Genomic DNA, 24,311 nt, shown 5'->3' on the forward strand with positions numbered 1-24,311 from the left:
AAGATTACTTTGTGACTGTAGAAAGCAATGGTTTTAAGTTAAAGACATCTTAATGATGGATTTGCTTCTTACAAACAGCTTTTCACTTCACAAGATATTAATTGATGGACTGGAGTCATGTGGATAACTTGTGGATTATTGTGATGTTTTAATCAGCTGTTTGGACTCTCATTCTGACGGCACCCATTCACTGCCATTGGGGAGCAATTTACTTTAATTTACTTAATTACTTCAAACCGGTTCCCAAGAAACAAACTGATCTGCATTTTGGGATGGCCTGAGGGCGAGTAAATTTTCAGCAAATTATTGAATCTTTTTATTATTAAACTTATCAATTCCTTTAACAAGTGTAAGTTGTGCGTAGATTTTATTGGTATTGACTGGCTAGATGAATTTCAGAAAACATGGCCATATGAGTGGTAATTCAGTCCAAAATAAATAGATTTTTGCCCCTTTTTAAATCCTTTGCCGTTATTGCAATTTTGCATTGTGACATATCAATGAAACTTGAGTGAACTGAAAATTAAATGTGAAGTATTTCCACATCGTGGTAGTTTTTGTTCAGATTCCCATCAAGACATATGGATTTAATCTTGTAATAAAATAGTGGAATTTAAATTTGAAGGAAAATTCTAATGATGTCCATTATTTTGTCCTAAAAAAACAAAACAAAACAAGAATGCATTTTTCTCTGTCTTTTGTGAGTTTTTACCCAGTTAATAAAGACAAAGAAACAAGAATATTTCTGAATATTTCAAAACTTTATTAGAAATGAGAAGACCTCTTCTTATTTTACATAAAGATACAATGGCTTTGCTCAGGAACCTAATGCCTTCATTTCTTCATCCAGGAATCTGTAAATAAACTGAAGTCACAGGGAAGCGAGTTTTCACAATTTCATCATTGCAGTGAATTAATCGATGCCTACAGCATAAAATGTTCAACATAGACTTATGGGTCATCACTCTAGACAGCTTGGGTTTAGGTTCCTAAATGGTTGAGTATATACACACACAGTCTAAAGATGTGCTAATGCTTCTACCAACTTGACATAGAAAAGGAAAATCAATATACAAAGATGTACGGTTTAAAAAATAATAAATCATTTGTACAGTGTGTGTAAAATGTATTTTTCAAATACATGGTTTTTGAAAGATCTATTTACAAAAGGAACAATCAGTAAGAAACCCCTGGGCTTAAACTCGTGTGAGTAGCAACTCATTTATTCAATTGGTCAAGAACTCAAAATGAAAATGAGAATTAAGGATTCAATTATAAAGTACCAGACGATGTAAAATAATCAAGAATGGGGAGGAAAAAGCAGGTCACCGATTTCTGGTGTTCCATCAGGGGAGCTTCGGGCCCAAATGGAGGTACAAAACGGGGGAAGATGCGGTTTACTGCACAGTAGTTACCCAAATTGTGACGTCACATTCAAGGGTTCAAGACGACCCGACAAAATTCTCATTCTTTCTACCCCACTGACCGAACGTGGGACGATTGTGATTCTCATCTTGTAAAAAATACAAAAACGCTGTCCACGGACTGAATAAATATATTTAACAAGTTGCAAGATAATACCTTTAATTTACACAAAAATTTCAGCTCTAGAAATCTTTCATTAAATAACTTCGCGGCTGTGATATATACTTTTTTGAAATTTTCCATACTAAAATAAAAACTCTGCAATTACATATAAAAAGACAAAATACACTTGCAAAGGAAATTAGTCCACTGAAAACAGTTTGATCTCGTGTTCCACTGTAAACATGTTCTGTAGTTTTTTTTTTTTAGTTTTCATTTTCTTAAAAAGAGACAACAAAAATAGGTTTTGCATAATTCTCTGTGCTCGCATACTAAGATAGAAGTGGAAGACGCCGGCTGCAGTTTTCAGTAAACTACATTCCCGTTTGCAATTGACTTTGTCCTACTTTTCCAAAATAGGGCACTCTGCTGTAACACGTGTACTTTGGCAGTTCTGATGGAACAAGCGCACTACAATTGACCTTTCTTTGAATAACCATGTCCAGCTGGTTAAGGTGACCATTACCTAGGGATCTGAGACGATGTTCTTACCATGTTCTGATAGAGGAACGTACAACTGATTGACTACTGCATCCAAATTCAGTCCCTGCTGCGCAGAAGCAGTAAGAGGAGGTTTCTGTTTAGCGTTTTGTAGAGAGCAAAGTGAAAAGTGCTGTCGTTTTCATTCTGGATGGATAAATCATAAGCTTTGATTTCATAGATTACATTCAACCCTCACGTGGAGTCTTTATCCTAGTGCGACAGCGAGCGAAAGGAGGCAGGATCAGTTTACAAAGTGCAGAAGGTGGGAGTGGCCAATAGGGATCAGTGGAGACGGTGGGCAGTCGAGTGCTATTGGCTGCTTGCTCTGATCCGTCAGTATGCCAGTGTGTCTCCGTGGAGGCAGCAGGATGCTGACAAGGCAGAGGCGGAGCGGGGCAGAGGACATGGGCGTGACATCACCTGCACTCGACGGCCACAGTGTTCTGCGTGGGGGAAGCTGAAGACGGGCTCATGCCTGTGTCGGACGAGCCTGATGATGTGGACGCCGTGGTGTGGGACACTGTTGATCAGAAATCAGAGGTCAAGAAATCACAAAAGACCAGAAATTGACATATTCAAACACTGTTTACATTTATGAACATTTCAGTACAATTTTCAAATTCTTTAAACCTGATGAACAGAATAAACATAAAACAACATCATAGCTATTATTATGATGAAATTAATATTTTATTGTCATTATTATTATCAGTTTAATAATAATAATAATAATAATAATAATAATAATAATAATAATAATAATAATAATAATGTTATAAACGAATACGTAATAATAATAATAATAACTATTACTACTACTATTATTATTAAGTCAAAGGTCAATAATTCACAAAAGACAAGAAATTGAGGAATGAGAACATACACACACACACATAATATACACACACACATATACACACACACATTTTTTATTCAAAGGTACACATATATACTACATAATATACATATATACATACATATATAACCGCCAACTTTAATGTCATTATTAAAATAATAATAATAATAATAATAATAATAATAATAATAATAGTAGTAGAAAAAAAAAATATATTTTTTTTTAAATGCACATTTACCTTCTCTTTCCTTCTTTTTTAACCTTTTCCGCCTCCTGTCGATGGAAGCCACCTCAGACTTGAGTGACATGTAGTACTTCCTGATTTCCTGTAGCTTCTCTTGCAAGAATGAAATACGCTCAGCACTTGTCATGTTGTCCAGCTCAGCTGTGAAAAACAGAAGCAGGAACCAGTCAGGACAGGATGTAAGAGACTACAGACACTTCAACTACAGCTGCATGGATCCGCTTTAGAAGACATCCAGAGACATCTGGGTACAGTTAACAATTTCCCAAGCTTTAAACTGAGCCAAAGTATTGTATTTACATAATCCTATCTACAAACCAACCTTGGATGCATATCAAAAGTTAAATTGTATCTCAGATAGAACCAAAATAAACAGTATTCTAATACAGTCTGGATTTTGTTAACTGGCAGCATAATAAGTTGAAAGAACAAGTATCAAATGTACAATGTGCATGTATCTACTAAGTCTGTGTTATATAACATCTGAAGACAGCAAAGCATGAGAAGCCAAAACCCAAAATGTGTCACATTAACTTTGGCAAAGTTTGGAAACTCACTCAGCTGGCAGGACCACTTATATGTGCGGGGGGAAGGGACGGACTGCTTCTCTTTGTGCTTGTCTTTCTCCATGTCTTTACTGTTGGGAGAAACCAGACCGGGTGACCGAGAAAGCTTCTGGCTCTTGGATAGGCTGGAGTGCTTGACTGGGGTTAGCTTATTAGAGCTGTCCATGGCTGACAGGTCCTCACTGTCGCTACTGTGTCCTGGAGACGTACAGAGAGAGATTTTATCAGGTTTGACAAAAAAAGACAAATGACCTGTCATGCACAGTTAAAGCTATCACTGGTCACAAATAGAACTTAAAGCTAAAATGTTTAGTTTTGAGCATGAGAAATGAAGCAGAGGTTAATCAGACAGCCAAGAGAAATGTAACATCACATGACATCAGTCAAGTTAGCGAAACCATTCTCTGGTATCATCATATTTGACTCTGTTGTCTTTTCACCAAACTTATATTATTAACATATATTCAATATTTACAAAAAAAAAAAAAAAAGATTGTAATAAACCTGACCTAACCTTTCAGGACATGAATCGTAAGGAAGAAAATACAATTAAATAAAAAAGTAAATAATAATAATAACTTCATTATCAGTTTATAGCAAACAACTAATACACAAAGTAAACCCTGACTTGGGCATCAATCCATAAATGCATTCAAGGCTTTGAACTTGCTTCAAAACACTCACCGGCTCCATTCTTCTCTGTTTTACATACTCCGCTTGAACGTTTCTGGCTGCGTTTTTGCTTCTTGGCCGAAGAGCCAGTAGTACAATCCAATAACCTCTTCTGACCTGAAAATTCAGATTAGGAACAAAACACACAAGTAAACCTCACAGAACAAAAGCAGCCAAGCCGTCAAATCACTTCTTTCAAATACAAATGCAAATCTAGTGATAGACAATATATAGAACTTAATCATATTAGATGCTATATTGAATTTAACACAGGTTGAAAATAAAGCTGAGAGGGGTTGACTTGCAGTCTTTATGACAAGAAGCACTTTATAAAGGTCCTAGATCACATATCACAACTCAACTTTCAAATTCTGGAGCTTTTGTCTTCTCAAACTTTTTTTTTCTAGATACACATTTCATCAGCTACATAATCATTATGTTGTTAACCAAACAGTACAATCCATTGTACACACTGTAATTCAGTCCCTCACAGCTATTTGCACTCCTGTCAAAAATTAAATATGGTGTTACCCTGATTAACATTCAGCCCAAAAGTCAAAGAGTTATTTTTTTTTCCAATTCATATGGCTTACTCTTTAAAACCAGGTTGCAAAAGTCAGCTATTGGCATTATCTAAATGTACATCAGGATTTAACCTACCTCTGTCCTTTCCATCTCGATCCTGCAGTGAGATGCTGGAATTGCTTGAACTTGCACTAGCATCAAAGCTATGAGTTGACTCGTTCTCCCCGAGCCCCTCCTGTGATTCTGCCACACTGTCCACTTCGATGGTGGCGTCGCTCTCACTCTTAGTGCTGTGGGATTCGTCCGGGCTGGGGGCAGAAGACGGAGAAAACAGACGTGGAGGTCCCACTGCAGGCAGGACATGAGGGAGTTGGTTGGAAGTCTCCAGAGGCTGTGTTTTCTCTTCTTTCATCATCATCAGTAACTCTTCACCAGAGGGCCGGTCTTTCTCCTCTGGATCGTCAAGGTCCACTTCATGGCAGACTAGCGCCTCGGGGCCGATTTGTGGCATCAGTTCCTCATTTGAGGTTGTTGTTGGATCCTCCAGCTGTGGACAAGGAGGTTCCACCATGAGGTGTACCTCTCTGGTAAGAGCGGGCATCTCAGATTTCATCTCGATATCTTTACTGGGAGATGATAGTGTTGGAGAAGGGTGTTCTTCTGGTTTCTGCACCACCTCTGTCTTCTTCTCAGGTTCAGGTTTCTTCTCCAGCAGCGGTGTTTTAACTGGAGAAGGCATTTTGGGTTCTTCTTTTCTGTCCAGGCGGATTTTCTTTTCCGGTGTTCGCTGTTCAGTGACTTTGCGTTTCACTGCTGTGCATCGCTCTGGCGGGCCGATGTCCTCTGTTGCAGAGTCTGTGTCTGAGCCGGCTGTCTCCACCAGCTTTATTCTCTCTACAGGACTGCTGTGTGGCGTTTCCTGGGATTTCTTCACAGGTCGCGGAGGAGTGGAGGGTTCCTCTGTTTCGGTGTGATTAGCAGCAGCGGGTGTTTGTGTGGGAGTCTCTGATCCTGGTTCTTTCAAACGAGGCTTCTTCGCTCTTGGTTTTGGAGATGTGTCATCAGACTCAACAGGGAGCAGGGATGTGTCTTCCTCGGGTTTGCTCTCACTCTCCTTGAAGTTGGGCATCTCCTGAGGGCTGCTGGGAAGTTCAGGCTCAGTCTGCGCAAGTTCTGGCATTGTGCTCTCCTCTGGGAGATTCTCAGCTGCATCTTGTTTTGCTGTCAGGGGTGGATCGGTTGTCTCAGTCCATTCTAGCTTCTTCTCAGGAGATTCCTCGCACTCACTATCATCTGAGGAGTTCCCTGAATCTAAAAACATGTATAAAAGAAAGAATATACATTAAAGTCAATATGCATGAGGAGTTAACCATCAGGTATGATGCTTAAAACTAGTGATGCACAGATAAGACAATTAAAGCAATTATCTGTTTCCTGAGCAACTGTTAAGAAAAAAAAAAAAAAAGTCAAATTTAAAATGGGGTGGTAAGAGGCATTGGACAGTGTTGAAACTGTAGCACAATTTCATGTGATTTTAACCCTGCAGTTCAGCATAAGCTTACCGGTTTATATTTCTCATATATAAATTAATTTTCATATGATACCTGGCCTTTCATTTCATATTGAAAAACTGAGTTTTAAAATATGTTAAAGAATACAATCCTTTACATTTCTTTTAAAGATGTGTTTTAAAGCAAGGTGACAGAAAATAAAAACCATCCAGTTATCAGTTTCAGCAGGTGATGTTTTTCTATCGATTCAAAGCGATGTGAGCTGCTCTTACCATTAGATCCTCTATCTGAATCATACATCCCAGAAGTTCTCCTCGTTCTCCGACGAGGTGTACCTGTTCAAACATTAAAAAAAAAAAAAAAAAAAAAAAAAAAAAAAAAAAGGTAAATGTTATAGCACTAGCCAAGGTCATGGAGTCCCAGGGAACAAACAAATGTTCTGGTAAAATGTGCACATTGAATACACTATTAGATGCTTCAGTTAAAAAGCATTCGCCAAATACAAAAATATAAGTGTAACTTATAACAGTAGTAATGTTGAACAAAACCCACCAGGCCATTAGTCTTACTATAGAAACTAGAAATGGCAAAATGCAACTTTGTTACTTTTGTGACAGGAAGGTGGTTAAAAAAAAAACCATGTTATTACCGTTCCATTTACCAGAACTGGGGCCTGTACCAAGAAGCCGAATTAGCTGGCTAGCCTGGCAAGTTTCAGTTTAGTTTGCACCAATCCTGGGTTTTAGGTACTGTGAAAGTGGCTTGGCTTTTAGCTGCGTTCATTGCCATAGTAACTTATACTCCACGGCTAACCTGCTCCGGGGCAGGTTATGTTCTGAGTTAGAGATCTCAAACTGAAATTGGACCAATCAGATGTGAGCAAAGTGACATGTCTGACACACAAAAAAAGTCACTCCCCCAGTTTCTCTTGCTAAATAAAGGTCACCAGCCATTGTCTGGCCAAAACCAAAAATTTTGTTATTTTATATGATTTATATAATTAATATTACTATTAATCCATTACACACAAGCAATTTTAGTTTAACAGTTATTATAAATCATTTATTTTAAATGAATGTTAATATATACGGATCGTATGTAATAAAAATAAGTTGTAGAATCAATAGATAACGCTTTAAAAATGACTACATGACATTACATGTTCGAGTCTCTAAAGCTGTACATTTCCAACTATACAAACTAACTTAAGGTTCACTTGTGACTGCACTGATAAAGCAAGATATTTTCCTTTATTTGTCCTCTTTCATGAACAAGTACTTTTTTCCATTGTAAATGCATTTAAATTCATCATATTTTTTAATCTCTTAACCTTTAGCAAAACCTTTAACCAAGGCTTGTGATTGGCTGTTTGCCAGTGATGTCACACATTCATGTGAACCTGCTCCACAAACTCAGGATCAAAGCCTGAGTTGACAAAGGAAGCTGATGATCAGCATCATGGTACCAACGATGCTGGATTGGAGTGGTTTGGTTATTTCAACTCAAAACTAATCCTGTAACTCTGAATTTGTTCATCTGCCATCATGGTACAGGCCCCTGAACTTCAGCTGCAAGATCACACAAGTTATACACAAATCTTACCCTCTCCATTTGGCAGGGCAGAGGCATCTGTGGGCCGTGAGTTCTTGCTGCTGGATCGACCCTCACTGCTGGGGGTCTTGGACACACTGTGGGAAGTGCTGGGAGGGGTGGATTTGAGTGGAGGACGGCCTCGCCGTATCCCTTGTTTGGCCTGTTTATCCTCCTCTTTCTCCTTCTCTCCATCTTCTTTATTCTATGGTGAAGGAAAGCACAAAAAATATTTTTTCCCCAAGGTTCTCAAAATAAATATTGTTTTTGTTTTTAAGACCGATTGCACTCACCTTGACTTTTTTCTTTTGTTTTCTCTTTGTTCCACCCTTATCAACAGGCCATATTATTCGATCTGCCTTGACCCATTCATCATATCTGTTACAGAGACAAAACAATCTCTTGAATAATATTGTCATCATTAACAAGATGAACAATAAAGAACTCTTTCAGTCTTCATGAACCATTCTAATCCTTATAAATGAACAATGAGCATTTAACACATGCTGTCTGAGAGGTACGAAATCTCATATTGGAATCTCTAATGGTAACAGGCTAACACTGTGTCCTAACTACATGTGCCGTACCATGCGATAAAAGGTATCTTTTCCATGTTAATCTAAGTTTTTGTCCTAACTAGCAACGCGTCAAATTTCAATTTTAGAAACGGTTTTGATTTCTGCGATGTCGCAGCTGGAACAACAACATACAAAATATATATGACAGTGATAATCTCAGGTGATTATGTGCTTTATTCAAAGTTAAATGTGTCTAATATGGGTTTAAATATCATTTTGCGTGACCTTATAGCCATACTGAAAGCAACAATAGATGGTTTACCTCAGATCTCGAAAATAAATTAAAGCATAGATATGTTAAAACTCAATGCAAACCAACAAGTGTATTCCATTCCATAAAGATGGTATAAGTCACTCAGTATGTACATTTAATAATGTTAAAAAGGTTTAATATTTATTAATTTAATCATAAACTTATCCATTTCATTGCAAGTGCAGAGCGCTTCCAGAGAGAGCCCACCCACCCACGCTTCTAATTGGCTGCGATATTTGATTGATTCTGTCGTGTCACGATGTCGTGTCTCGTTTGGTGTGGACACCCAAATCGCTTGTCGCTGGAATCTTGTTGTGTCGCATGTAGTTAGGTCACGGTGTAAAGGTTTATTATAACATACGTGAATTTCAAGCAGAGGTTAATCAGACAGCCAAGAGAACTGTAACATCACATGACATCAGTGAAGTTAGCGAAACCATTCTCTGGTATCATCATACTTGACCCCATTCTCTTTTAACAAGCCTTTCATTTTCAGCTGAAAAATGGGCAGTACATACAATATTCAATATATATCTGCAGGCAAAATCCATCCATAATTTTCACATGCATCCAGTCATTATCCACTAATTATAGTCCTTTCATATGACAAGTGAATTAAACATTAAAGGGCAGTCACATCAACACCTCACCTCACATTCCAGCCGTAATAATGCACCAGGTACAGAACCTCTCCATCATCGGTTTCTGTGTTCTTAATGTTAGCTTCATAGATCTTCTGTGTCTTCCCCTTGCCGTATTTCACTTTGACTTTAGTGCCAGTCACAGAATGCTCAGAGTCCTCACAGCCGTCATCCTCCTCCCTCTCATCTCTGTCAGACAAACACGAATGATTAGATTCATCATCCACTCAGAAAGGACCATATCATAGAAAACTGGACTTTTGTTGTTTGATATACTATACAGACATATACTACCATTCAAAAGTTTGGCATCAGTAAGACTTTAAGAAATCAATTCAGCAAGAAAGCATAAATTGTTCAAAAGTGTCCGTAAACAAATTGACAATGTAACAAAAGATTTTCAAACACATGCTGTTTTTTTTTACTTTCATTTCAGTTTATCAAAGAATCCTAAAAATGGATCAGTTTCCACAAACAATTTTTTTTCATCACTGATAATAAGAAATGTTACTTGAGCATGAAATCACCATATTAGAATGATCTGAAGGATCGTGAGTAAAGCTGCTGAAAAAAAAAAAAAGTCACATTTTAAAATATTAAAATAGTAAAATAATTATTTCAAAACATTACTGTTTGTACTGTTTAATTAAATAAATGCAACCTTGGTGAGCGTAAGAGACTTCCTTCAAAACAATATCCAAAACCTCACTATTCAAAAGCTCCCCCAGCCTTACTATAATTCTATAGTTATAATTCTATAACAGTTTATGCACAAATTAGAATACTGTTCAGGAATTACAATACTGCCATCCCAACCACAAACAAATTAATATATGATCACCTAATTTAGAGGTATTGAAACAAAAACAGGCAATTTTAACTTAACTAAGTTATTTGAAGTCCAACTGTAAAGATATCAGTTTGTAATTAAGAATTGAGTGAAGTTCGAAAGGGTGCCCCTTTCAACAAAATGTCTAAAAGAAATCTAGGTAGCTCTGACTCTGAAATTACTAGTGAATTAACACCATCTCCCCTGTTTAAATGCAGAGATAAATCAGACAGCCAAGAGACGTGTGACATCACATGAGATCAGTCATGTATGCGAAACCATTCTCTGGTATCATCATTTCTGACTCTGCTGGAACAGGTTTAAATCCAAAATTGAGACTAATCACATGCATGACTGTTTTCTTGCTAAAAGCTCCACAAGAGAGCCATTCATAGTTTAAATGACATGAGGAACAACATTACAGGATTGTACCATAAAACAGTTCATCAAGACAGTAAAACATTTAACTGGTTAAACACAGATAGTGACATACCTGTCCCTGAGTCTGGATCTCTCGCCATCGTCTTCCTCTTCGTCATCCTCCTCCTGTTCTTCATCATCAGTATCTTTATCAGACTCCTCAAGGCGACGGCTGCGGCGTTTCCCAGGGGTCTCCCCATCAGATTTCTCCTTTTGCTCCTCTCCACTGTTTTCTCCTCCGCCCTGTGTCTCCTCCTTATTCTTCTCCTCTTTTGGTTTTTCCTGTTTCACAGGCTCTTTCGCCTCTATTTTCACAGGGGTCACTGTACACCGCCGCCGGCCCTGAGGAGTAACACACATACAATCAAGATATTTTAGCTAGGAAGAAAAATACATAAATTTGAAGCTCCTACATAAACTGGTTATTTTTAATATTTAAAGTCATGTCACACTCTATGAAGAGAGTTTATGATAACCTACATTCTAGACTTATAACCATTTAAACACACTCACAATTACAAGAGCAGCAGAGTAAATATCTTAATTGTAGTAAGGGGTGGTTGATATGGCAAAAATATATCAAAAGTTTTTTGTTTTTTGTTTCCTTTCTCAGAAATATCACGATTTTATCATGATTCTTTGTCATGTTGGTTTTATTATTTTGCAAGCTGTCTGAGCAGTACAGCCAAACTAATTTCCCTATTTAAAAAAAAAAAAAAAAAAAAAAAAAAAAAAAAAAAAAAAAAAAAAAAAAACTTATAAAAAGGTTAAAAATAAAAGACAAATTAATAAAAAGAATAGCAGGCCAAAGTGGGCAAAGATAAAAATGTGTCATTATTTTATCTTTGTTATAAAAAAATAAGAACAAAGATAGGTTACACGTTACAAATACACATAATATATAAATAAAACAAACAGTGCTAAATTTTTCAGTGCTAAGTTCTTCAGTCAAGAGCCTTGAGTGATTTTTTTTCCTCTTTGTGTTTAATTACCATTATAGGGATTGCTCACCGAAAAATGACAATTGTGCCATCATTTACTCTCTCAAGGTTTTTTATTTATTTATTTTTATTTTTTAATCATAATGATTTTCTTTCTTCTGTTGAAAATAAAACTTATTTTGAAGAATGTGGGTAACCAAACAGTTGCTGGTCCCCAGTTACTTCCATAGTATTTTGTTAATTTTTCCCCACTATAAAAAAAAGTCACTGTGAACCAGCTACTGTTTGGTTACCCACATTCTTCAAAATATCTACTTTTGTGTTCAGCACAAGAAAGAAAATAATACAGGTTTAGGACAACATGAGTGATTAAATAATGACGGAGATTACATTTCTGGGTGAACTATCCCTTTAAAATGACAAGCGGCCGCATGTTTATTACGGTCACTTTAAGAACTGCATGCATCTATAACATACATACATCCGTTTTTCTCTCAACTGTTCACTTTCACTTTAGACAATCACCTGTAATTATATGTAATCCTTGTGTGTTTCTAAAAGTATTAGCTCATTCAGACACAAAACATAACTTAGTCCAGTAATTAGGTGCTTTGGCTTTTTAGCGTGTGTGCGCACTTCAGGTGTACGGGCTCAGAGAAAGCACACGTCAGAACAGCACGCGAATGAAATGTTTCACTGGCAAGCCCTTCAAGCAGATGCAAATTATGTACTTTTGTGATTGTGAATAAGTGCAGTGTCCCGTGAGTGTATCTCTACTGCTAACATTTGATTTGAATGGATGTCGAGTTGTAACGTTACAGTATTTTGAGACGGAGGCGTGCTGTAGCACGACACTACAATATTTCTTCAAAAGAAGATTGTAGAGACATTTTAATTGTCCATGATCAAAAATCTTATATATATATAGCGCACTGTAAAGCTTGCTTAAGAGTCATGGTCAACATTCACTTTCATTTTATGGAACAAACAGAATCCAAACGACATGAAGGTCAGGTTTTATTTTTGAGAGAACTTCCTTTAAATGCAAGATGTTTTCCGGTTTAAAAACCCAAAATAACAGACACGCCTTTAAAATCAATTGAAAGTTAAAAATGCGTATCAGACAGCCAAGAGAAGTGTATCATCACATGACATCAGGTCATGAAAGCGAAACCATTCTCTAGTATCATCATGTGCATTTCCTTCAACTCACTCAAGGACAAAAAACAAAAAAAACACTTGTAATATAAGTGCTTTTGCTTTGCAGCTGGCAGGTCTTTTGAGCATGAAATCTGACATCCTGAGAGCAGCCCAACAGAAAGACAGACACTCACCCTGGGCGAGCAGATATCTTTGTGTCCCTTTTCGCTCTCAGCATCTGACTCATCAGCATCTGCCGCAGGTTTGTCCTCGCTAGTTTCAGGCTCTGCTGTAACCTGCTGCATCATCTCATCTGTGTCTCCGCTCTCTTTTTTCACAGTCTTAACGCACTGCACTTCCGGCTGGCGGTCTGGTCGTGGCTCGTTGTGGTGCACCGTCCTGAACTGGATCTGAGCAGAACGGCAGTACTCCTCAAATCCATACAGGTACCTGAGGTTCAAGTCAAATGATCAGCAATGTCAACAATATTAATCAAGAGGAGTCATTTTCAAAAAAGTTAAATTATGGGCATTCTCAATGGGCATTTTTTTTTTTTTAACTTTTTTTAAACCTTTTTCTGGTATCATCATACTTGACCCTATGCTTGTTTAACAAGGCTTTGATTATCAGAAGAGCTGGGTTTATTGTTTATTTAACCATTACATGCGTTTTATTTTAGAAACGGTGCAGCTGCATGTCTGAAATGTTTGTGTTACTGCATACTTGCCTGCTAGGCATTCAATGTTAAGTTTATTTACTGTAAACATGCTTTTTGTTGCTTTGTTTACACTGAAGAATAAGTAAAAAAAATATATATATATATCTGTTTGTTGTAGTCAAAAGCGTGCCACAGATGCAGTCCATAAACATCAAGTTGTACATAACTCAAAATGTTCCTTTAACAGTGCAGCAAAAGTCACCTTCCAAAGTGGAAAATTGTCTTCATTTGCCAACGACACAAAAAGAACACTGGCTGCTGAGTAAACAAATATAGTCCTGTACAGCAGGAATTGCGAGAGCATGCACTTACTTTCTGTAGGCTGTTTTCACATTGTACGAGGCAGCAGAGTTCAGAACCGGGATGCCAAGATCCATGTAGATCTGTTTCCAAATAGAGCCGCTTTCAATCTAAAAACAAAATAAACCATCTCATTACACAAGTCTTTTTGATGACTAAGTGCTAATTGTTGCTGCACAGAGCTGGTAGTGTCATGCACATCTGTCTACCGCACCCTGGGATCAGATAGCTTAGAGAAACATGACATCACTCGAAAAAGCTCAACCGTTTTTCCAATTATCACCAGTCCAAACTCCCAAATATAATTACCCTCAATAACATTCACAGAACATGCATTTGATAAACAAGCAATTTTTCAACTCAGTCCAGCTCTGTGAACTTCATAAATTCAATCAGCGGCCACTTTCGCTTCATATTTTTGGCAAGGTCTCACTTCCCGAGTACAATAAACAGATGGTGGGAATGCTAAGAACACTCACATTGTCACAGCCTCCGTGAATATGCACCAGTCGGAAGAGCTTGAAGAGGTTGAGATCCTTGTAGCCAAGCACTGGAGGTTTGTTAATTGGCGTCCCTGGAAGGAAAGCAAAGGTGCAGAGAAGCGTTAAACCGAAAATGTGCCCTGCAGAACTAGTCATGAGATTCTTCTATTGGGAAAAAAAAAAAAAAAAAAAAAATTCATTGAACTTTTGAGGCCACACACACGAAGGCTATAAAAGACATCATAACCAACAGACCACCATAATACGCCATGTAGCCGCCCCCATGAAGATTGTTAATCCCCATTTAAATTTTTTATAACTCAACGGGTGATGTGCAGGCATTACCTCGGTCCTCCATGAACTTGTAAAGCTGCTGTAGAAAGTGGTCCCTTTCTTCTGGGTCTGGCTCATCATCAGGCTGTTTAAGAGAAAGCAGGTACAACATCTGAATTTGACTTTCGCCATAAGTGGAATTATCTATTACCATCTTTTTCAAACTCATAGGCCACATAATCAACAAAGTAGTTTTCTCAGTGCATAATTAATCGATCACTGACTGAGGATCAATTACCAAACATTTTGATCCTCTCTGTGACAGTTTTGCATAAAACACCCTGTAAAAACATGACTCTAGCATGCAAATTAAAAAGATCATTTGTATATAAAAAGCTAAAATCCTGTAAGCAGCGAATAGGAATTGTGAAGAATTTAACTACTCTGATTCCTGGTTCCTTATTGATTCTATTTACAACTCTTTTACTAATTTAGAAAAAAACATTGGCTTAAATAAAGCCAATTACTTCTTAATTACAGATTTTTAATGCATGGCATATATTTTAACATAACTGGTTCCATTTTACTCATCCAAATTATTTTCATGAAACATCACTTATAAAAAAAAAAAAAAAAAAAAAAAAAAAAAAGTCTGTTTTGGTGTGCAGCTTTAATTACATATTTGTTGTAAGAACAACCAGTCAGTAATTACACTAATATAAGTCTCACTAGCCTTACATATACAACACAGCAGCAGTTGTCATCGGTGGACGTGACTGAAAGCGAGTGAGTCAGATTAACTTATTAACCACTCCTACTGATTCATAAGCATTTTTGATTTATCAAAAAAGAACCAGCTCATAATAACCATCCATTTCTGAATGGGATTTCACTAATCACATTATGTTTGTGGTTGCATACAAGCATACATAAAATAGCAGTGATGGAAAAAAAAAGGAGAGACTTTAAAGCATTTTAGTTCAGGCATCTTCTACATTAAAGATAGAATGGACAATCAAGAGCTATAATGGTCAAGCAAACATTAAATATTAAAATCAGATATGAAATATTATGTCAAGTATATGGGGGTGTCATTGCCTGAAGGTTGTGTTGCAATACATCTAAAACACTACTTTAAAACCTTGCATATCCTAATTTCTGCTTTTAGAATTAAAGTGAGGCATCTCTGTTGCACAGGAAAGAGAACTCAGCAAAAGTGCTTTGCTGAGTCAAGCATCTGTTAGGCTGTATTTTTAATGATCTGATACATTCACAATACAGCAAATATTAGAATTTACAAAGCTATATGCTTAAACTATCAAATGCACTAATTTTCAAACCAGTCAAATTATACAGGGCTTCATTAAGACCAATTAGTCGGCAACCCACCAACTAGCTGATTTTAAGAATGTGTAGTTTCAGACATCCGAAGTTTAAACAATCCAAGTGCTGGCTTTCATAGGGTAAAATTCAATAAAAAGAAAAACAATGCATCATTTCAAACAAATTTCTTAACTTATCTTTTTCACATGCTGGCCTTATAACTGTGCAATGTGCCCAACCTTCTCCAGCGAGGAGAGAAGACTCTTTGAGATGAGCTCAGCCCCGCCCATCCTCCGAACTGGCACACCTCCACTGGGCCAATCCTGCAGCCTTTTCACAACCAAAGGAACGAGCAGTTGCCATGGGAACGTGTCGGAAAACCAAGCAAATGGCCATTTGTCCAAACTCGGGGAGCAGGAAGAATGAGACATTGTTGTCCAGAGCCTGGGGGCTTTCCCACATGCTGAGACCATTTAGTGGGCTTAATCAAGGTGTACGAGAACATGAGATGTAAAGGGCTGCGGGAATGTCTTCACAAATCAACATAAACACCAACACTGGGATTCTCTCAATCGGCACTGGTTGCACATAGCCTCGTATTACCTCAATACGCCTGGTGCCCAACTCTGGCAACCACTTTAATCAGAGCATCACTGCAAAAACTACATGCCAATCACTGAGACCAAGAAACAAGGGTCCAAGTAAGATCATAAACTGAAACACTGTGAGTCAATAAGGAGGAAAAAATAACCATGGCTCACAAGTTCCAAAGACAAGACCGCAATTTTCCAGCACCACCAACTTCTGAATACGTCAGCAGCACACCACATCTTTTCAACACTTGATAAATAAGTTGAACTTTTGAAGGAAACAACATTTCAAGGTAAACAAATGGAACTGGAGTCTTACTTCATCTGGTTCTGGCTCCTTCTCCTCCGCTTCGCCCTCTTTTCCTTCACCATCCTCATCATTGTCTTCTTCATCACTGCTAGAGGATTCAAGAATCTCACTCAAGTCCACTTTCCAATTGTCAGGGACCAGTCTGGACTGTAGAAAGTGCTGTGCTGCTTCAAACCCTGGCAAGAGAAAACAAGAAAGAGAGCATAAGAAATCCCGCTCTGACCTGGAAGCATTAAGGCAATGATCTTGGGTCCCGTACCTTTCCTGTTGGAGCTCTCAGGTTTGGAGAGGGTGCCAATGTTTACTTCCTGAACATCTTTGCGTGCCACTGTGTGACTGCAGAACACCAACAGTGATAAATCAGAGAGAGCACAACAATATGAAAATGGTTTACATTTCTTATTATTAAACAAAAAAAAAAAAAAATTCATATTACTTTAAAAATGCAAAGTATCAACATTAAAAATCCTGTGAAATTGCTTAATGAGCAAAGCTAACAGACATGGATTGAAGGAAACATATGTCATAAGACCCCCTCATGGGGTCTTAAAAGTCAAAGACACTTTTCAGTGTTACTCACAATTTGGAATCTGCAAATGATCGCGCTAAACATTGGTCCTTTTTGACAGTTAGGTCATCATTGCAGCTTGGAGATATCACCCAAAGAGGAAGGAAATATTAAAGCTCTTCAAAAAAAAAAAAAAAAAAAAAAAAAAAAAAGTGAAAAAGTTTTAGGAACACCATAACAAATGAATTCATCATTAGAGAACTTAAAGTATTGAGTCTTCATTGACAAACACTCAATTTGAAAGATCTAATCCGTTTACAACTAGGGTTGCAAAAAGGTGGAAAGTCTCCAGTAAATTTCAGAAACATTCCAGAAATTTTGGATACTTTTTTCAGTATTTTTTGAATATTCCAGGGGTTTTTGGAAATTTTCCACCCCTTTGCAACCCTATTGACAACAAATTTTTCAATTGAATTCATAACCTTTGCAAACACCAAAACAACAAACTGCAGCAAGTACTTTCTAACAAAAACAATACAACATCCCCAGAAAGGCTCTGTCTGTATTCTTTAAAAATATTCTCATGTTTTTTCATGTTTTAAAACCAGTATGTGCAGATTTTTATATGCATTATTTTTACAGAGCAATCTTTCAGTCTGTTCCCCAAACAAAGCATTTGCATGACTTAAGAGAACTATTCTCTCAGCCATAGAGACTAGGTTTATGCTGATTTGTCGGTCCCACAACCTGTCACTATGAAATGTTGTTGTATGAAAAAGCTGTGTGAAGATTTAGCAAAATATTCTCTTCTTGTGTTCCATGGAAAGAAGCATACAGTCTTGAACAGCATGAGGGTGAGTAAATGAGCATTTTTAGAACTATAGTTACTCCATGCATGACAATCTCTCTAGCTCGTTTTAAAATCTTAAATGTATTATTTTGCAATTGAATCAAGGACTCACCAGGACATAGTGCCAGGAATCACTATCGGAGCCAATCTGAACGCAGGCAACTTTCCCCAAAAGATCATCGTTAAGCCTCCTCCTATCATCGTCATCATCTTCACTCGATGAAGACTCCTTTTCATCTTCTGCACTGCATTGCATCAAACAGAGCACTTACATTTGAAACATGCATCCATTCACATTAAAACACTGATCAGAAAAGCTTAACTGCATTTTTGCATATAGAAAAACAATGGAAACTGAACAATAATGTTGCCAAAATAATGCTCGTTTCAGCTCAGGATCCAACAGGGAATCTGGATATTGTGCTTTCTTTAATTCTAAGTATGTTACTTGTTATTTAAACTAACAATTTGAGAGCACAACAAAAAAACTGAAATGTACCATCACAAGCTCAGTATGAATTACACAATTGCACTTATACATCAGAGGTATTTTACACATAGAAATCTTAAAGCTACATTAGCAACAGCCTGAAAGAAAATGGGAAAATTATCATATAAAACTAAAAGTTTGAATTGTTTAGGGTGCAAGAACCCATGATTTGGACTGTGAGGAATATCGCCCATTTAAAAAAAGAATATTATTCATGTACATTTGCTACATAAAGATAGACTGCACAAAGAGGAAAGCACCGTAAATACTCACACTGCCTGAGAAGACCTTCTACCTCGATTTGTCTTCTTTCCAATGACTGGAGTGCCAAAGTGCTCAGGGTTAGTTAGGGGCAGTTGGTCCAAAGTCTGTTATACAGAGAAAAGGGCAGAAATATTTTTAAAAAAAGGAGAGGGAGAAAAGAGAAACGTTAACCACAAGAAACATGATGCAGACAACACTTCAAGCCTCACCTCACTCTCTGCAAAATGTCTTTCGCCTTTAAGACACAGTGAAGTTCTTCTGAGGGTTTTCTCATCTCCATCATCAAACACTGCCATAAGAATGAAACAAAGAACTTTGAAATATAAATTATAAGTTTAGTATAGAGAAAATCAATTATAGGGCCTGAGAGAGGTCCAATAAGAGCAACTCCAGGGAGATTTAGTCAGCTATGTCTGTACGTACCAACAGTGTACCAGCTGGCATCTGTGAGTTTACTGATGACAGCTTCGCTAAGTCTACCCTCCGGGCTCTTCACTTCTACTGTTGAGCCAACCTGAGACCAGACATATATAACATTATGACTTTTTATGCAATAAACTTGTCACACAAATAGAAAGCAATTTATACAGTTAAAAAAAATAAAAAAAATAAAAAACTCTCTTTTAGAATTAAACATTATGTACGATATAAAGCACTTTTGCCTTATAATTAAGAGAGTGCACAAGGTGTTCAGTTTCTTCAAAGAGTAATCCAGCCATAACTGTACTTATTCACTGATACTCAAAATTAACATGTTAAGTGCCAAATTTCAGAGAGAAAAAAATTGGCTTTTGTAAGCAAACAAATGAAGTAGTCGCCATTCTTTCTGTTAATCTCTATTATACCATAATACATGATTTTAATCACATTGTAAGAAAAAGTGAAACAAGCTCATCTTGTACATTAGGTTTGTTTGAGACAATGACACAGTTTTAATCACAAATTATGCAAGTGAAAAAGTAAAGGGTTTTGGCCAGAAAGAAATACTAACAGCCAATTCTGTATTAACAGGCATGGAAGAATGTTCGGTTTAAACATAGCTACAACTGAGCTGTATCTTCTTATAGGAGTTGCATGAGTAAGAACTAACCAGATGCTTTTTACAAGCATTACAGAAAACTTCATTTGAATTAACTGCAGAGTCAGTGTCCAAAAAATATCTCTCTTACCCTTAAGGGTCCTTTGACTTGGTCATCTTGGACAACTTGTGAGGTGCTTTCTCCTTTAAGCACAACCTGCAGACAAAAACGGTATAAAATATAGAAAAAGTTAACCAAAGCATGATGGTGAGAGCAACACAGATGGAAAGACAGTAGCAGTATGGTTCAGTGAAGGTTAAGTAATCTGGTTGTGTAACAGACGTCGTGTTCTTCATGATCGCGGTCAAACAAGCTTCTTAGTGAGTGCCTACGTACACTGTGAAGAGCAACTACTCAGAATCTCCTTGCAGTCAAACTTAAGAATGTGCAACAAACTTCAGGCACGTGTCGCTCTGTTTTACCCAAGGCTGTCTTGTTTCAGTCGGATAATAGAGTCGTATAATTCAGCTATATAATACAAGAACTGCCACAAACTAAGATCTTAAGAGAAAAAAGAAAATATTGATGACGTACAGCGAGGTCGTGCAAAAACAGAAGTTTGTGGATTAACCTTAAAACCTACATACTGGATTGCCCGATCCAAATTAAGCCATTTGTGTGCTTATTGTTCATTCTCACAACATAAATGAGTTACTATCTTATTGACTACTCTATATAGAAAGATGGATGTTTTATACAGGTGATGCTTGAAGGGTCTGCGGAGCTAGTTCACAAAGCAGAATCATCACCTCCTGCTTTTCTTTTATGAGTCTGCTGTTACTAAATCTTGCATTGTGAAGTGCATCAAGCACTTCTGCATTAAAGCAACACAACCCTTTTATAATAACCAATCTGTCTATTATCACCAGCAGAAAATGACACTTTTGTTTAGCCTCCATGTCATCTGACACTGGCTTGACAGATAAGATGCATTGCACTCTGAACTTACTCTTGCACAAATATTATTAATTTTTTTTTTTTTTTTTTTTTTAGAAAACTACAGAAAAAGCTCTATAAAGATTGTTAGATGACTGCCGATACACATTTGAAGAACTATTTGATGTGGACAGGACAAAGTTTTAAATGTATAAGTTTCAAAGCAATATATACCATATAGCAAATCTTGACTGTGTGATTGTTTTATCATCACAAAATATTACATATTATCACCCAGCTATATTCTGCTAAATTGTGACTATAAAACATTAAGATATTACAAACATTAAAATCATGATTTGCTTTAAAGCTGCTTTGAAACAATGTGTATTGTGAAAAGCACTATACAAATAAAACTGACTTAACAAGATCAACAGATAGACTTATATCAGATATATTAAACTTACCTTAACTTTCACCATGCGTTTAACAGTCTTGATTTTTGCCTCACAGAAGGCACCACGGTACTTCGCGCTCACATCCGTCCCTACAGTCAGGTAGGCAGGTTCATCTGCTACCTGTGGACAGTGTAAATATTATTAAGGCGCACAGACAAATTCATACCAATACTTTATCTCTGCATAGTTAGGGTTTTGAAAAGCATGTGCAAAAACAACTAAGAACACTTTAAAAAGTAACAGCACGCAAATGTAATAAAAACTAACCTTTTGGTTATTCTGAAAGCACTTACACATTCGGACTAGCTCAATCACTGAACTACTGAGCGTTTCTGATCACAATTTCTATAAAAACCCCATCCATATATGATTCATTCATTGAAGTGTTTTGTTCCAGATGCTTGTTGGGCTTCATTTAGGGAGGCGTCGCCTATCAAAACTGCAGAGGACCACAGACTCACCTTCATCTTGATGGCTATTTGAGGGAGTCCAGCTCGATTGGTTTTGACTGCTGAAACAAAACACACACGCATAAAGAAACAGAGTCACGATCTGGCCCCATGTGCTAAAAAACGTGTCATATGTATTCGTGTGTAGGATTTGACAGCACAAAACAAATACACACAACAGAGAAAATGCTAAAGGAGCTAACGCGGCTAGCCACTTCTCGTCCTCCTCCCTTCAAAATGATCAAATAAACAATACCAAGCCATCAAAACACGGCTTTAACTTCCTCACCGTGACTTTACCGCCAATCCGAGCCACTTACGGTGTCTTGATGGTGTAAAAACAAAGCTGAAGGAAAGCATAACCCCTTCAAACCCTGCGTGTTTCCTTCCCGCTTCACTCACTGTGTGTGTGTGTGTGTGTGTGTGTGTGTGTCACGTCGCCATCATAGCTCACACACCGTCCTGCACCATGTCAGCCCCTCCACCATCCACTAACCCCACATTTCCCTCACTTAACACTGTATTTGCCGAGGTATCGAGTTTGAAGATCGACAAACTGACAGTTATGACTGTTACTGACGCCTGTCAATCAAATTGTGACGGTTAAGCTAAATATAGTGAAGCTGTTATGGCGATTTAAACTGTTCGTCGGGTTAGTTCCGCAACATTTACGTGAGGCGACTTTTCCCCTCAGACTGAGTTACAAGTTTTGGGCTATAAACGAGGCGATTTCCGGTGGTTAGTTTAAGAAAAAGTCATCTGCTGAATCCCGGATCCTGTGAGAAAACAAGCCGACTAGCTGTGACTAGTCTCTGCCATTCAAATTTTTTCTCTTCGTCGCCTAAATACCTTCGCTGGAAACCACGGGAAAACGACAAATATGACTGGATTACTTTCAGACTAGCGAGTTTACATAAAACGGACGAGCATACGCGGGTTTAAGGACGCGAAATCGTTGTTTGAATGTTGTGTGGAAATATATATGTGTACTTACATGCTCCTATATGACTGCTTCAGCTCTGCATTCGACCAGGTTGCAAAGGCATAGACGAAATAACAAGCTGTTGAGCTGAGGTTGTGTTTCTCGAATCCCTATTGGCTGCCGGGGCCACTGTGGGCAAATTCCGAGCATTGCGATTGGCTGTCCGCTAAGCAAAATTCTATTGGCTAAACTGAAGCGCGTAACCGGATTGCTGAGTACGAAAGCGGCGCTGCGAATTACGCTTTCTCATTGGTGCTCTTTGATTCTCACTCTTTACAAATACAACAAATCCATCCTGGTCTCCGATTGGCTACATGTTTCCTGTTCTGCGGTGTCCACGGCTTTGATTGGTTGAATTGACTCAGAAGCGCCCCGACTGCGAAGCTCATTGGCTGAAAGGATGTATGGGAACGGAGCTTCATTTCAGAGGGAAAGCCTCTGCTCAGTCTGCGCATGTCGAAGAGAAGCGAACATTCGCCATTTTGTACCTAACGTAATTATTTTCGCATTCTGGACTCGGAGCCCGTGAGATTTCGCGGTGAGCCCCGTGACTTCTTTTGTCTGCCTTTCTAGTCAGACCGAATAACCTCAGCACCGTTCTAGCTCAAATGCGTTCTTGATGTGATTCGTATGACAATTGTTTTATCAACAAATAATTTTAATCGCGGTCGTGAAGAAAAGGTCAAGCGAAGGCAACGGTAATGGCGTCTTTATGTCGTCGCTGTGGAGAACGTCTGGCGTCATAGGTTTGTTAGTCACGTGACCGGAACAAAGCGCCACAGTAAGCATGTGTTAGATGCTTATTCAGTGACACCTGCGGGGTTCAAATGATAATGCATGATTGGATTGTTACTGAAATGCTCACTTAAACGTGACATTGAAGCATTGTGATTCTGATTCAGAAATGGGATCAGATAAAGCACCGTGGCTGAGTATTTTAATGATTTAAGTGTTTATGATATATATATATTAAGGAATATGTTTTTGATTTAGTGTTGCTGTACATCAGCAAACGAGATTGGACGGATAAAATCATATGCTTCTGCTATTAACAGTTATTAAAATGTGCATTTCTAATGTGTAAACAGGATCAGAAAATAATCTATACTTGTGCAATGTTGATCCATTTGTATACAATGACTGTGTACTGTGCATATTGTGTATCAATCAATAAATCTGCCAGTTTTCATATGAATTAATCAGTTTATACATGAATCAGTGAGCAAACATTTAGACCAGGGATCCACTTTCCTGCAGAGCTTAGCTGTAACCCTAATCAAACACACCTGAGCATGCTAATCAATGTCTTCAGGATCAGTAGAAAATCACAGGTAGGTGAGTTTGATCAGGGTTGGAGCTAAACTCTGCAGCGCATTGGTCTTCCAGGGCAAGATTTGATGAACCCCGATTTAGACTTTTTCGTATCACATAAGAGACTCCAACACATGGGACTAAAAAGAAATAGAAATACAAAGCTTTGGCCTCAAACGCTAAGAAAACTCCACAAAGATCCCACAATAACTGTG

At 37.7% G+C, this 24,311-nt stretch overlaps 1 protein-coding gene and 4 non-coding genes across 7 annotated transcripts; all 5 read right to left on the bottom strand.

Annotated features, from left to right (window-relative positions):
* Positions 1 to 742: 742 nt before the first annotated feature.
* Positions 743 to 24,026, bottom strand: arid4a (AT rich interactive domain 4A (RBP1-like)). 3 transcript variants are annotated; one of them, XM_042743274.1, is made up of 25 exons: positions 22,798 to 24,026; positions 21,816 to 21,862; positions 21,364 to 21,474; positions 20,111 to 20,176; positions 19,365 to 19,455; positions 19,151 to 19,230; positions 18,951 to 19,045; positions 18,300 to 18,432; positions 17,410 to 17,489; positions 17,089 to 17,165; positions 16,839 to 17,005; positions 14,679 to 14,751; positions 14,331 to 14,425; positions 13,864 to 13,961; positions 13,028 to 13,283; positions 10,826 to 11,094; positions 9,513 to 9,692; positions 8,325 to 8,409; positions 8,044 to 8,236; positions 6,714 to 6,776; positions 5,066 to 6,241; positions 4,418 to 4,522; positions 3,725 to 3,931; positions 3,162 to 3,308; positions 743 to 2,587 (listed from the first exon to the last, which is right to left on the bottom strand). In XM_042743274.1, the coding sequence occupies exons 2-25, from the start codon at positions 21,819 to 21,821 to the stop codon at positions 2,484 to 2,486; spliced, it is 3,957 nt and encodes a 1,318-aa protein (XP_042599208.1). In that variant the 5' UTR covers positions 21,822 to 21,862; positions 22,798 to 24,026; the 3' UTR covers positions 743 to 2,483. The 3 variants fall into 3 exon arrangements, with proteins under 3 accessions (XP_042599208.1, XP_042599207.1, XP_042599209.1); XM_042743273.1 differs by having other exon boundaries at positions 21,816 to 21,865; positions 22,798 to 24,025; XM_042743275.1 differs by lacking the exon at positions 22,798 to 24,026 and adding an exon at positions 22,093 to 22,773 and having other exon boundaries at positions 21,816 to 21,865.
* On the bottom strand, positions 4,074 to 4,155 carry LOC122140299. The gene has a single exon (XR_006156974.1). It is a non-coding gene; the product is annotated as a small nucleolar RNA SNORD53/SNORD92 (small nucleolar RNA).
* LOC122140301 lies at positions 9,242 to 9,323 on the bottom strand. Its single transcript, XR_006156976.1, has one exon. It is a non-coding gene; the product is annotated as a small nucleolar RNA SNORD53/SNORD92 (small nucleolar RNA).
* LOC122140300 lies at positions 10,554 to 10,635 on the bottom strand. The gene has a single exon (XR_006156975.1). It is a non-coding gene; the product is annotated as a small nucleolar RNA SNORD53/SNORD92 (small nucleolar RNA).
* Positions 12,806 to 12,892, bottom strand: LOC122140303. Its single transcript, XR_006156978.1, has one exon. It is a non-coding gene; the product is annotated as a small nucleolar RNA SNORD53/SNORD92 (small nucleolar RNA).
* Positions 24,027 to 24,311: the final 285 nt, after the last annotated feature.

Source organism: Cyprinus carpio, chromosome B17 (assembly GCF_018340385.1).
Source record: "Cyprinus carpio isolate SPL01 chromosome B17, ASM1834038v1, whole genome shotgun sequence".
Classification (NCBI taxonomy): domain Eukaryota; kingdom Metazoa; phylum Chordata; class Actinopteri; order Cypriniformes; family Cyprinidae; genus Cyprinus; species Cyprinus carpio.